The sequence below is a fragment of the Dasypus novemcinctus genome, chromosome 17, assembly GCF_030445035.2.
Source record: "Dasypus novemcinctus isolate mDasNov1 chromosome 17, mDasNov1.1.hap2, whole genome shotgun sequence".
Lineage (NCBI taxonomy): Eukaryota > Metazoa > Chordata > Mammalia > Cingulata > Dasypodidae > Dasypus > Dasypus novemcinctus.
In genome coordinates, this window is record NC_080689.1 from 57,847,391 (window position 1) to 57,863,481 (window position 16,091).

The window sequence follows — 16,091 nt, forward strand, 5'->3', positions numbered from 1 at the left end:
AACAACAAAATTATAGACAATATTGTGTACAATTTTATCGCAATTAATTTGAAAATTTGGAAGAAATGAACAAACTCCCAGAGGAAAAAATCTTAATGGACACAAGTGAGAAAACAAAATCAAAATAGTTCTTAATCTATTGAAAAAATAAATCTATAATTATGTTCCCATAAAGAAAAATATGGGCCCAGATAGCTTCACCAGTTAATTATACCATACAATTAAAGGGGAAAAGACCCTCAATTCTTAAACACTTTTTCCAGATTCTGGAGAGAGGAAATACTTCCCAATTCATTTCATCAAGCCTACATAAACTTATGCCAAAATCTTATAAGGATATAGATACAAAAATTCTAAATAAAATATTAGCTATTTGATTCCAGCTGTATATTAAAAGGATACTCAATCACAACAATATTAGATTTATTCCAGTTATAAATGCTGGACTGGTTTAATATTTGAGCATCAATTAATATAACTCACCATCTTCCCATGTTGAAGGAGAACAATCATAATGATCAATAAATACAGGAAGGGAAACGGACTTTGGCCCAGTGGTTAGGGCGTCCGTCTACCATATGGGAGGTCCGCGGTTCAAACCCCGGGCCTCCTTGATCCGTGTGGAGCTGGCCCATGCGCAGTGCTGATGCATGCAAGGAGTGCCGTGCCACGCAAGGGTGTCCCCCGCGTGGGGGAGCCCCACGCGCAAGGAGTGCGCCCGTGAGGAGAGCCGCCCAGCGTGAAAAAGAAAGAGCAGCCTGCCCAGGAATGGCGCCACCCACACTTCCCGTGCCGCTGACGACAACAGAAGCGGACAAAGAAACAAGACGCAGCAAAAAGACACAGAGAACAGACAACCAGGGGAGGGGGGGAAATTAAATAAATAAATAAATCTTTAAAAAATAAATAAATAAATAAATACAGGAAAATCATTTGATAAAATTTAACATCCTATTGGGCTCCCGTCTACTATATGGGAGGCCCTGGGTTTGCTTCCCAGGGCCTCCTTGTGAAGGCAAGCCTGCCCACTTCTGCAGAGAGCTGATGGCCCACGCTCGCAGAGAGCTGGTGCAACAAAATGACACAACAAAGGGAGGCAAGCAGACACAGAAGAACATGCAGCAAATGAACACAGAGAGCAGACAGCAAACAAGTAGTAATGGAGGGGAGGGGATAAATAATAAAATAAATCTTTTTTTAAAAAATGGACCAAAGACAGCTGGGCCCTGAACCTCAGCAGAGTTACAACAACTCCTCTCCAGTTTGTTGGACTCACCCAGGACAACTAACAAGGAGGGTAAGGATGGATAACCACCACTCTAAGGAACCGAGAGAGTCTACAACTGCAAGCAGGAGAGTCCTGTCCATCAGCCATGTGGGATCGAAGCCCCCTCTCAATTAAGAGGTGGAGTGGGCAAAACCATCCTAGAACCCTAAGGATTGGGGAATAAAATATGGACTAGAGTGGACTTACTGGTATTCTACTATAGACTTATTGTGATTTTAGCAATGGGAGAAATTGTATCAGTTATACCAGTGATGGCCACTGGAGTTGCTGAAGGCAGGGAGAGGGAAAAAGAGGTATAATATGGAGGCATTTTCAGAACTTGGAGTTGTCCTGAGTGACATTGCAGGGACAAGTGCTGGCCATTATATATCCTGCCATAACCTACCAAATGAACTGAGAGAGAGTGTAAACTATTATCTATGCTATGTAGCAGTGCTCCAAAATGTGTTCATCAATTGCAATGAATGTACCTCACTAGTGAAAGAAATTGTTGACATCGGAAAAGTGGGGGGTTTGGGGAATGGAGAATCCCCTGTATTTTTTTCTTTTTTTTTTAAGATTCATTTGTATTTATTTCTCTCCCTTCCCCACCCCCCACCCCCCCTGCCGCCCCAGCTGTCTGTTCTCTGTGTCCCTTTGCTGTTTGTTCTTCTGTGACCGCTTCTATTCGTGTCAGCAGCACAGGAAATCTATGACTCTTTTTGTTGCGTCATCTTGCTGCGTCAGCTCTCCATGTGTGCGGCACCACTCCTGAGCAGGCTGAACTTTCTTTTGCGCTGGGTGGCTCTCCTTACGGGGCGCACTCCTTGCGTGTGGGGTTCCCCTATCCGGGGGCCACCTCTGCATGGCATGACACTCTTTGCATGCATCAGTACTGCGTGTGGGCCAGCTACACATGGGACAAGGAGGCCCTGGGTTTGAACCATGGACCTCCCATGTGGTAGGCAGACGCCCTATCCATTGGGCCAAGTCTGCTTCCCTCCCCTATATTTTTTTAATGTAACATTTTGTGTGATCTATGTATCTTTTTAAAATAAATTAAAAATATATTTTAAAAATTAAATAAGGGAATAAAATGGGTCAAAGGTACTTCACAAAAGAGGATACCCAAATGTCCATTAAGCATATAAAAAGATGCTAAAGTTCAGTAGACACTAGGGAAACACATATTAAAACACAATGCTGTAAAATAGGAGTTGTCAAACTTTTAAGGGCTAGACAGTAAATATTTTTTGTTTCATGGGCCATATGTTCTTTTTTGCATCTACTCAACTCTCCTTTTATAGTGCAAATGCAACAGAAGACAATTCATAAATAAATGGGTGAGACTATGTTCCAATAAGACTTATTTACAAAAATAGATATGGGTCATATTTGGTCTGTATGCAATAGTTTTCCAACTCTGTATAGATACTCCTACCATCAGACTGGCTGAAAGAAAAACTGATAACACCAGATGATGGTGAAAATCTTAAAAAACCAAACTCTAATAATCTGTTAGTGGAAGTGAAAAATTGTAAAATTACTTTAGAAAACAGAAAAATTACCCAACCTGAGCCTGTATATATCTGATCGTTCCTAACCATATACCCAAGAAAATGCATATATGTGTGCATTAAAAGACTTATAACAAAATGTTTGCTGTAGTATTATTTATTTATAATAGCATATAACTGGAATGAACCCAAAAGACCATCATCAGTAGAATGAATAAATTATAGCACTTTGTTCTGAGGAATATTACACAGTAATAAAAATGTACTACTGCTACATGCAGCAACATGGATTAATTGTTCAAACATAAAATCCATATTCACTAAAGTACATACTGTATATTTGCCTTTGAAAACTAATCTGTTTTAGAACATCAGTTCTCAAAGTAGGGTCTGTAACACCTGGGGTTCCCCAAGATGCTTTCAGAGAAACTGTGCGGTCAAAAGTATTTTCATAATAATTCTAAGACTAGTTTTTTGTTTGTTTTTCTGCCCATATTTGTTTAAAAGTAAAGTTTCCCAGCGGTTACATGACATGTCTTATTGTTACTAATTAAATTCAGATCCCTTCTATTAAGTCAGACATTAAAGAAATTTCCAAAAACATAAAACAGCATCTTTTCTCACTACATATTTTGTTTGGGATAGGATTGTTTATGTTAATATACAAATGGTTTATTATTTTTATAATGGATGTATTTAAATTTTCTCATTTTTAATTTGTAATAGGGTTAATAATACATATAAACAAAATCTCTCTGAGATTTTAATAATTAAGAGTATAAAAGAAAGCTGAGACCAAAAGTTTGAGAACCACTGTTTTAGAAACCACAATAGTGGTCACCCCTGGGTAGTAAAATGGATTTAATGATTGGAAGGGGGCACATGAGGATTTTTAGAATGCTGGTAATATTCTATTTGTTTTTTTAATCTCAATAGAGGGTGCATGAGTATATTCACTTAGCTGAAAGTCTTTAAAAGCTGTTTATACTTATGATATTTATAGCATGTACTTGTATATACATATACCTTTTATAAAGTTCTGTTTGTACTTTGTCCATTGATAATCATGAACTACCACGTCACCGTAAATTCATTACATTACTATGAATGTACTATACCGACTAGTGTCAAGAACATTGTTTTTGACCAGGTAGCATGTTGGTTCACATTCTGGAATAATAAAGTGTGTATTGCTTAGTTTCTTGCTATCACCACTAAAAATTTAGTATCATATCCTATTAATTATTTTTTCTGACAGTTCATTTGTTATCCCCATAGGAAGAATCCTGTCCATTTCCAACACTTCAGCCACCCAGGTGATAGTGATTATGGAAGTGTGCAAGACATGAATCAAGATGAGGCTAATGACCAGCCTGAATGTCCCTATGGAGCATCTTGCTATAGGTCTGTAAACCTGAGATGTTTGGTTGTACCATCACTTTCCTCCCTCACACACACAGGTTTCTCTATTATTAGTACTTTGCATTAGTGCGATACCTTTGTTACAATATGTTATTATTATAGTATTAATTAAATAGTCCAAAGTTTACATTGCAGTTCACTTTTTGTGTTGTACAGTCCTATGATTTTTTGTTTAATTTTTATTCTAGTAACATATATACAACTTAAATTTCCCCCCTTATACTCACTTTCTAATATATAGTTCAGTGGTGTTAATTATATTTGCAACATTGTGCTACTATCATTACCAAAATTTTCAATCACCCCAAATAGAAACTCTGTACTAATTAAATATGAACTTCCCAATATTTGTCATTTAGTGTCTGGCTTATTTCAATCAACGTAATGTCTTCAGGGTTCATCTGTGTTGTCACATGCATCAAAATTTCATTCCTTTTTGCAGCTGAGTACTGTTTCATTTTATGTGTATATATACCACATTTTGTTTATTGATTTATCTCTTGATGGACACTTGGGTGCTTCCACCTTTTGCCAATTGTGAATAATGCTGCCATGCACATTAGTGTGCAAGTATGTGTTTAGTCTCCGGTTTCAATTCTTTTGTGTATATACCTAAAAGTGGGATTGCTGGGTCATATGGTAACTCTATCATTAACTTTATGAGGAACTGCCACACTTTTCACAGCAGCTGCACCATTTCACATTCCCACCAACAATAATCTTATTTAGGGTTTCATTTTCTCCACATCCTCTCCAATTCTTGTTATTGGTTTTTGATTTATTAGGCTTTTGATTACTGATTCAATCTCTTTATAGTTATTGGTTTATTGAGATCTTCTTTTCCTTCTTGTGTCAGTGTAGATATCTTATGTTCTGAGGAATTTGTCCATTTCATCTAGGTTATCTGATTTGTTGGCATACAGTTGTTCATAGTATCACCTTATAATCTTTTTATTTTTGTGGAGTCAGTAGTAATGTTCCCCACTTTCATTTCTGATTTTAATTACTTGTGTCCTCTCTCCTTTTAGTCAGTGTAGCTAAAGGTTTGTTGATTTTATTGATCTTTTCAAAGAACTAACTTCTTATTTAGTTGATTCTCTCTATTGTATTTTTTTCTCCATTGCACTTGTTGCCACTTTCATTTTTGTTATTTCCTTCCTTCTGCTCTCATTTGGTGTAATATGTGCTTCTTTTTCTGCATACTTCTGTTGTAAGGTTAGGTTTCTTACTTGATTTTTTCTATTTTTTTCTATATTTTAATGTACTGCATTTAGAGATACATTAAATACTTTTGCTGCATCCCATAAGTTTTGGTATGTTGTATTTATGTTTTCACTCACCTTAAGATATTTCCCGAGCCACTGGCAGGCAGTTAGTGCCTGTCCTCAGGACCAGCGAGGGGACTTTACCATTTACTGTGAGCCAGGCCACTCGGAGCAGGGACCCCCACCCTGCAGTCCTGCAGTCCCAGGAGTGCATGTGTGAGCGGGACACAGGGCCCACCAAGGTCCTGCCAGCTGACTAAAAAGCATCTGCACAGCTCTCCATGAAAGACCCACATGGACCCCAGGACCGACTGAGTGGTGATGCGATCCTGCCAGAGCTGTTTCGGGAAACCACAAAGCAGGAGGTGTCTGGATGTCCATCTGGAGAGACTGCAACAAAACTAGTGCTTCCTCAAGGGAACTTAGTCAACAACAAGGAAATAGAATAATAAGAACAAAGTGACAAAGGGAAGACTTAACACGCACACAAAAACAACTAATTGAACCCCTACGCAAAAAAACTAATTAACTGAATAAACCCATCAAAATACAATGATGACCAGACAGCAACAAAAACCTACAAACCATACCAATAATCAGGAAAACATGACCCAATCCAATGAACAAACTGAAAACCAGGAAGAGGAGTGGAACACGAAACAACTAATTAAAGCTCTCAAAACATGTATGATGGACCAATTCAATGAAATGAAGGAAGAGATTAAGGATATTAAGAAAACACTTGGGGAGCATACAGAAGAAATTGTTATCATACACAAAAAGATAACAGATATGATGGGGATGAACAGCACAATCCAAGAACTCAAAAATACACTCTCAGCAAATAACAGCAGATTTGAAGAGGCAGAGGAAAGAATTAGTGATTTGGAAGACAGTACATCTGAAATCAAACAGATAGTAGAATTGATCAATAAAAAGATAGGAAAATTCCATCAGGGACTTAGGGACCTGAATGACAATGCAACACATGCGAACATATGCATTATAGGCATCCCAGAAGAAGGAAGAGAAGGGAAAGGGGACAGAAGGGGTGTTGGAGGAAATAATGACTGAAAACTTCCCAAACCTACTGAGGGAGATGCATGTACATGTCCAGGAAGCACAATGCACCTCAAATAGCATAAATCCCAACAGGCCTATCCCAAGACATATACTTGTCAAATTATCCAATTCACAGGAGAAAGAGAAAATACTAAAAGCAACAAGAGAAAAAAGAACCATCACTTACAAAGGAGGCTGCATAAGATTAAGTGCCGATTTCTCATCTGAAACCATGGAGGCAAGAGGCAGTGGTGTGACATAGTCAAGGTACTTAAATAAATGAATTTCCAACCAAGAATACTCTGTTCAGCAAAGCTAGCATTCAAAAGTGATGGAGAGTTCAAAATATTCACAGATAAACAAAAACTGAGAGAGTATGCCAATAAGAAACCTGCCCTTCAAGAAATACTAAAGGGAGTTCTGCAGTAGGAAAGGAAAAAAACAGGAGAGACAGAGTTGGAGGAGAGTGTAAGAACAACTAAACAAACAAAAGAGATTTAAAAAATTCAAACAACGTATGACAAACACAAATCCAAAGAAAATATGGCTGATATAAGTAACTCCTTGAAAGTAATAACACTAAATGTCAATGGATTAAACCCACCTGTTAAGAGACACAGATTGGAAGATTGGATAAGGAAATATGACCCATCTATATCCTGTCTACAAGAAACACATCTTAGACCCGGGGATTCAAGGAGATTGAAAGTGAATGGCTGGAAAACAATCTTACAGGCAAACAATAACCAAAAAAGGCAGAAGTAGCTATATTAATATCAGACAAAATAGACTTTAAATGCAAAACTATTGTGAGAGACAAAGATGGACACTACATATTAGTGAAAGGGATATCTTTCAAGAAGAAAGAATAATCATAAATATTTATGCCCCTAACAAGGGCACCTCCACATATGTGAGGCAAACACTGCAAAAACTAAGGGAAGGAATAGATGCCTCGACAATTATAGCGGGGGACTTTAACACATCACTGTCACCATTGGACAGACATCTCAAAAGAGAATCAATAAAGAAACAAAGACTTTGAACAATGTGTTAGAGGATCTGGACATCACAGACATATACAGAACATTACACCCAAATACAGCAGGATATACATTCTTCTCAAGTGCACATGGATCATTCTCCAAGATAGACACATGCTAGGCCACAGAGAAAGTCTCAATGAATTCAGAAAGATTGAAATCATACAAAACAATTTCTCTGACCACAGTGGAATGAAGCTGGAACTCTGCAAGGGCCAGAGACCCAGATTTGGCACCAAGATATGGAAGTTAAACAACACACTCCTAGAAAAACAGTGGGCCAAGGAAGAAATCTCAACAGAAATCAATAACTGCCTTGAAACTAATGAAAATGATAACATATCAAAACTTATGGGATGCAGCAAAAGCTGTACTTCAAGGAAAATTCATAGCCATAAATTCATATCTCAAGAAAGAAAGAGTTAAAATTGAAGAACTAACTGCACAATTGGAGGAATAAGTAAAAAAACAACAAAGTAACCCCACAGGAAGAAGAAAGAAAGAAATAACAAAGATATGTGCAGAACTAAATGAAATAGAAAATAAGAAAGCACTTAAAAAAAATAAACGAAACCAAGAGCTGGTTCTTTGAGAATATCAATAAAATTGACAAACCCTTATCTAAACTAACAAAGAAAAAAAGAGAGAAGATGCAAATACACAAAATAAGAACTGAGAAAGGGGATGTCACCACTGACCCCACTGACATAAAGACTATCATAAGAGGATACTTTGAAAAACTAAATTCCAACAAGAAAGACAATTTAGAGGAAATGGACAAATTCCTTGAAACACATAAGAAGGCTACATTGACAAAAGAAGAAATTGATGACCTCAACAAACCAATCACAAGTAAAGAGATAGACTCAGTCATTAAAAACCTCCCAACTAAGAAGAGCCCTGGGCCAGATCATTTCACAGGTGAGTTCTACCAAACCTTCTGTAAAGAACTAACACCAATCTTGCTTAAACTTTTCCGAAAAATTGATATAGAAGGAACATTGCCTAATTCATTCTATGATTCCAACATTACCCTAATACCAAAGCCAAAGACACCACAAGAAAAGAAAAATTACAGACCAATCTCTCTAATGAACCTAGATGCAAAAATCCTCAAGAAAATACTTGCTAATCACATTCAGCAACACATTAAATGAATTATACACCATGACCAACTGGGTTTCATTCCTGGTATGCAAGGATGGTTCAACATAAGAAAATTAATTAATGTAATATACCACATAAACTAATTGAGGGAAAAAAAGCACATGATCATATCTATAGATGCAGAAAAAGCATTAGATAAAATACAGCACCCTTTCTTGATAAAAACACTTCAAAAGATAGGAATAGAAGGAAACTTTTTGAACATGATAAAGGGTATATATGAAAAACCCACAGCTAATATCATTTGCAATGCTGAAATCCTAAAATCTTTCCCTCTAAGATCAGGAACAAAAGAAGGATGCCCACTATCACCCCTTCTATTTAACATTGTGTTAGAAGTACTTGTTCGAGCACTGAGACAAGAACCAAATTAAAAGAGATCCAAATAGGAAAGGAAGAAGTCAGAATTTCACTATTTGCAGATGATGTGATCCTATACATAGAAAGCCCTGTGAAAATCTGCAACAAAGCTTCTAGAACTTACAAATGAGTTCAGTAAAGTCGCAGGTTATAAGATCAATCCACAAAAATCAGTAGCATTTCTGTACATTGATGATAAGCAATCTGAGGAGGAAATCAAGAAACAAATACCATTTGCAATAGTAAATAAAAAAATTGAATACCTGGGAATAAATTTAACTAAAGATGTAAAAGACTTATGCACAGAAAACTACACAACACTGTTCAAGGAAATCAAAGAAGACCTAAATAAATGGAAGAATATTCCCTGTTCATGGATAGGAAGACTAAATATTATTAAGATGTCTATCCTACCAAAACTGATCAACAAAGTCAATGCAATTCCAATAAAAATCAACACAACATTTTTAATGAGCTAGAAAAACTAACTTTGAAATTTATTTGGAAAAGAAAGAGGCCCCAAATAGCCAAAGACATATTGAAAAAGAAAAATGAAATCAGAGAAATCACAATACCTGACTTCAAAACATATTACAAAGCTACAGTAGTGAAAACAACATGGTGTTGGCACAAGAATAGACACACTAACCAATGGAACTGAATTGAGAGTTCTGATATAGATCCTCATATATACAGTCATCTGATATTTGACAAGGCCATCAAATTCACTCAACTGGGAGAGAATGACCTCTTCAACAAATGGTGCCTAGAGAATTGGATACCCATATGCAAAAGAAGGAAAGAGGATTATCATCTCACACCTTATACAAAAATCAACTCAAGATGGCTGAGAGACCTACATATAAGCCAAGACCATAAAGGCCTTAGAAAATAATGTAGGGAAGTATCTACAGGACCTTGTAATAGGAAATGCTTCATGAACTTCACACCAAAAGCACGAGCAGCAAAAGAACAAATAGATACATGGGACTTCCTCAAAATTAAAGCCTTTTGCACCTCAAAGGAATTTGTCAAGAAAGTGAAAAGAGAACCTACCCAATGGGAGAAAATATTTGGTAACCATATATCTGATAGGAGACGTATATCCGGCATATATAAAGAACTCCTATATCTTGAAAATAAAAAAGCAAACAGCCCATTTGAAAAATGGGCAATAGACCTGAACAGATGCTTCTCCAAAGAAGAAATACAAATGGCTAAAAAGCACATGAAAAAATGCTCAAAATCACTAGCTATTAGGGAGATGCAAATCAAAACTATGATGAGATACCATCTTACTCCCATAAGACTGGCAGCTATCAAAAAACAGAAGACTACAAGTGCTGGAGAGGATGTGGAGGAATGGGAACCCTCATCCACTGCTGGTGGGAATGTAGAAGGATCCAGCCATTCTGGAGGACAGTCTGGCAGTTTCTCAGAAAGTTACCTTATGACCCAGCAATTTCACTGCTGGGTATATACCCAGAGGAACTGAAAATAAGGACACAAATCGATATATGCACACTAATGTTCATAGCAGCATTATTCAATATTGCCAAAACTTGGAATCAACCTAAATGCCCATCAACAGATGAATGGATAAATAAAATGTGGTATATACATATAATGGAATACTTCTCAGCTATGAGAAGGAATAGAGTACAAATACACATGATAACATGGATGAATCTTGAGGACCTTATGTTGAGTGAAGCAAGCCAGGCATTGAAGGACAAATACTACTTGACCTCTCTGATATGAAACAAGCAATCCAAGCTGTCTCAGAAAACTAGAGACTGAAAGATAGGCTTAAAGGAATTTTGAGGGGGGAGAGGAAGGTTGTGAGCCTTATGGGTGAAGTCTATAATAAGCTGGAGGTAAGTATTTGTACAGGGAAGAGATAAGATGGGGGCCTAGGGATACCATTGGGTGGCGCTTTGAGGCTTCAGGGAGACTAGGATTGGGAGGATGGATCAAATGGCCCAAGGAATTGGGGGGAGGGCCAGGGGGAACAGTTGAATATGGGAGAATCTCAGGTATATGGTTGAAACTATAAGGTTGAGAAAACTCTTTAAAAGATATCATAAGGAAGGATTACATATTTAAGGTACTTAAGAGGGGGCATCTGGCACGGGGGTATGCTGCTAGGGAGTATGTGAGTGCTCAGTTTGTCATAGTGTGTTAAATCTTTGGGTGGAGACCATACAATGATTGTGACAGTGTACCCACCTCTGATGTTCTCAAACAGAGAGAACTGTGTGTCCCTTGAGAGAATTGGTGGCTCCCAATGGGTTAGGGCAGTCTAGTATGTCAAGGTCTCAGCATTGTTGCAAGTATCTGTAAATCTGGGCCCTCAAGTAGTGAAGATTGATTGTCACTGTAGGCTCATAGGGGAGGGGAAAGAGGTAAAGAATAGAATAGGAAGCAGGGCAACTGGGGGACAATGGAAGTGCTCCACAAGATCATGTAATGATGGATATAGGACATGTTAACATACACCAAAAATGTATACAACTTTATAAGCTAAAATGTAAGCCATAATGTAAAACATCAGGAAACTAAAGAGTTAGAAATTTGTACAGTCTAAAATATAAACCATAATGTAAACCACAGTGGAACCATGTTTGATATGTTTCAAAATCTGTACATCAGCTGCAGAAAGTGTAACATGGACATGAAAAAAGATCATTGCTAGGGGGGGAAAGAGTTTAATATTGGATATATGGGAGTCCCCTATATTGTATATGTGAATTAATGTGATCTAAAACTTTTTTGAAGACAAAATTAAAAATTAGAAAAAAAATTTTTTTTAAAGGAATGGATATAGACACTGAGGAAGAAATGAAAGAAAGTGCCTTGCCACTGTACATACAGGGCAACACCTATTACAGTGATAAAAGGCAAAACGTTAAAAACAAATCTTTATAATATTGTTCATTTTTATTAATACACCAATTTATTTTTACTTTATCTTATTTCTAAATTAGTATGTATACTTCTAATCTTTGAACCCATCACTATATTTCATTTTCCTATTGAATTTGGCAATATATTAGTCTTCATTGTTGAAGAAGTTTTAGACCACAGAGAGGTTCAACTATGGCAGGGAAGGAACATTGATGTGGGGTGTTTTTGATGGGGGGAGGCACATGGTTGGGAGGGAGTTCTCCAAGACATGTATATAGGGGACATAACAGTTACAAATGACAACTGAGGGAGTGCTGAGTTCCTAGCCAAGGCAGCTCTGTCACATTCCCCAGTGAAACAGCATCCATACCCTAAGTGCAATGGCAAAGACCAACAAAGAAGGACTTTCCAACAATGAGCCCTTAATATTGATGACTATGCTTATGAGCCTGTGTGCCTGAAATATGAACTAGGCCTAGAGCTGCAGGGTGCCTAAGAGTTACCTCCTGAGAACCTCCATGTTGCTCAAATGTGGCCACTCTCTAAGCCAAACTCATCATGTAAATGCATAACATTCCCCCCAGCGTGGGACATGACTCCTGGGGAAGAACCTCCCTGGCACTGAGGGATTACTAGCAAGAACCAGCTGGTGATGTAAATGGCAAAAGACCTTGAATAAAGGGGTCAACTCAGACCAACAGAATATCTCAGCCCACATGTAGGATCCTGTGTTAAAAGCTGTTTTTTGGCCTTGAATAAAAGGGGGAAATGGCAAAGACAAATGAGTTTATATGGCTAAGAATCTTCAAAAAAGAGTTGGGAAGTCATCAGAGCGGTCGTGCTTATGCACACCTCAGCAGGACCCCAGAAAAAGCCAAAGTAGATACAACCCTAGGTACTGGTTCTCCTGAAAGCTATGGAGACCCACTGAGGATATGGTCATGGCAGATGGATTTGGAGTTCTGTGCCATGTCAGATGGACTTACTTTGGAATTTGTGCTCCTGAGTGTGATGGAGCTGGACTCAGATGTGACCTTTCTACACATGCCTCTCCTGTTATTTTTACTGAACCTGTGGTTGGTACTAGGGATGGTGTACACTCAGGGGGCTTGAATCTCAGGACTTCCCATGTGCCAGCTGGGCTCTGGGCCTCAGCAGAGTTACAACTCCTACTCTCTGGTTCATTGGACTTACCCAGGTCAGCTAACAGGAGGTGAAGATGGTCAACCACCACACCAGGGAACTGAGAGTACCTACAACTGCAAGCAGAGGAATTGCACCCATCATCCATGTGGAATCTAAGCCCCCTCTTGATCTAGAGGTGGAGTGGACATCACCATCCCAGGGTCCACAGAATGAAAGAATAAAATATGGATTAGAGTGGACTTACTAATATTCTACTATAAACTATTGTGACTAGTAACAGAAGAAATTGTAGCATTGAGGAGGAGAAAGTGGCCACAGTAGTTGCTGAGGGCAGGGAGTGGGAAGAAGAGATGTGATGAGGGGGCATTTTTGGGACTTTGGAGTTGTCCTAAATGATATTGCAGAATCAGATGCTGGACATTATGTATCCTGCCATAACCCACTGACTGTACAGGGGGAGAGTGTGAACTACAGAGTAAACTATTATCCATGTGGTGCAGCAGTGCTCCAAAATGTGTTTGCCGAATGCAATGAGTGTTCCACAATGATGGGGGAGGTTGTTGGTGTCGGAGGAGTGGGGGAGGAGGATGGGGTATATGGGAACCTTTTATGTTTTTTATAATGTAACCTTTTTTGTGATGTATGTATCTTCAAAAAAATACAATTTACAAAAATGGGGGTGCGGGAGTGGAGTGTAGGAACCCCTTATATTTTTTTACTGTAATGTTCTATATGATCTATTAACTTTAATTTTAAAAGTTTTATTAAAAAAAAAAGATATTTCCCAATTTGGCTTGTGATGATTGCTTCTTTGAACCATTGATTAAGAGTGTGCCAATTTCCACATATTTGTGAATTTTCCAGTTCTCCTTCTGTTATTGATTTTTAACTTCATTCCATTGTGGTCATAAGAATATACATTGTATGATTTCAATATTTTAAAATTTATTAACCTTATTTTGTGACTTAAGATATGGTCCAGGAGTTGAACTTGGCCCAGTGGTTAGGGTGTCCGTCTACCAAATGGGAGGTCTGCGGTCCAAACCCCGGGCCTCCTTGACCCGTGTGGAGCTGGCCCATGCGCAGTGCTGAAGCACACAAGGAGTGCAGTGCCACACAGGGGTGTCCCCCGTGTAAGGGAGCCCCACGCACAAGGAGTGCACACCGTAAGGAGAGCCCAGCGCGAAAGAAAGTACAGCCTGCCTAAGAATGGCGCCACCCACATGGAAAGCTGACATCAACAAGATGACGCAACAAAAAGAAACACAGATTCCCGTGCCGCTGACAACAACAGAAGCAGATAAAGAGGACAACGCAGCAAATAGACACAGAGAACAGACAACCAGAGGGGGTGGGTGGGGAAGGGGAGAAAAATAAATAAGTCTTAAAAAAAAAAAAGATATGGTCCATTCTTGAGAATGACCCATGTCCACTTGAGAAGAATGTGTGTTCTGCTCCAGTTGTGTAAAGTGTTCTATATAAGTCTGTTAGGTCTAGTTGGTTTATAGTATCATTCAAGCCTATTTCCTTATTGATATTCTCTCTAGGTGTTCTCCCCATTGTTGAAAGTTGTATACTGAAATCTTCTACTATTAATGTAGAACTGTTTTTTTCTCCCTTTAAATCTTTCAATATTTTCTTCATATATTTTGAAGTTCAGCCATTAGGTGCACATATATATTTTTAATTGTTGTGGCTTCTTGTTGAATTGACCCCTTTATCAGTGTATAGTGACCTTCTTTGTCCTTTGTAACAGTTTTTGACTTAAAGTCTATTTCATCTGATATTAGTAGTTATACCCCAGCCCTCTTGTGGCTTCTATTTCCATGATTTATTTCTTCCATACTTTCAGTGTCTACCTACTTATGTCTTTGAATAAGGGGAGTCTCTTGTAAATACCATGTATTTGGGTCATGCTTTTTTATCCATTCTTCCCATATCTGCCTTTTAATTTAAGATATTAATACATTCACACTTAAAGAAACTACTGATAATTCAGTTAGGACTTTGTTCTGACATTTTGCTATCTTTTTGAGAGATTTGTACCTTTTTTGTCCCTTAATTCTTCCTTTAATGCCTACATTCATATTTATTTGATATTTTTGTATTGTACCATTTTCAGCCCTTTCTCATTATTTTCTGTATATATTTTTCATATATATCCTTTGTGGTTACCATGGGACTTAAATTTAATATCCTAAATCTATAACAATCATGTTTAATTTGATGCCAACTTAACTTCAATAGCACACACATAGGTTTTCCTATGCCTCTCCATTCCCCTACCTTTTTGTTGTACTTGTTATAAATTAAATCTTTATTCAAAATTTATGTGTCCCAAACCATAGATTTATCACCATTTTTTACAGTGTTTGTAAGAAGTAAAAAGTGATGTTACATCCCTAAAAATACAGTATGATAGTACTGGCATTTATAATTACCTATATGATTACCTTTACAGAAGGTCTTTATTTCTTTATGCCACCTAAATTCACTGTCTGATGTCCTTTCCTTTCAATCTGAAGAAGCATTGCTTGTAGGGGGCAGCTCTAGTGTTGGCATACTCCCTCAGTTTTTGTTTATCTGGGAATGTCTTAATCTTCCCCTTCATTATTGGAAAAGAGTCCCACTGGATACAAAATTCTTGGCCAGCAATTTTTGTCTGCTTTCTTCTTGTCTCCATAGTTTCGGATGAGAAATTGACACTTAATCTTACTGGTACTCTTGTATATAACACATTACTTTTCTCTTGCATTTTTTAGAACTCTTTCTTTGTCCGGCATTCTGTAATGGAATGGTACCCTGGAGCATCTTACACCATCATCTTGGTCCTTACATTCAAATATGCTTATTCTTGAGTAGAATAAAAATAAAGTGCAAAGCCTTGCTAAGAATAATAATGTCACACAAATTGCTGCTTCCATGGCATATATAT

General features: G+C 37.8%; 1 protein-coding gene across 2 annotated transcripts in view; it reads left to right on the forward strand.

Moving 5' to 3' along the window:
- Window positions 1-16,091, forward strand: part of APLF (aprataxin and PNKP like factor) — a 135,109-nt gene that overhangs the window by 93,819 nt on the left and 25,199 nt on the right. For both annotated transcript variants that reach the window (XM_004449192.5, XM_004449194.5), the window contains exon 8: window positions 4,063-4,188. In XM_004449192.5, the coding sequence (XP_004449249.1) occupies window positions 4,063-4,188 (126 nt within the window). The remainder of the gene's footprint in view (window positions 1-4,062; window positions 4,189-16,091) is intronic.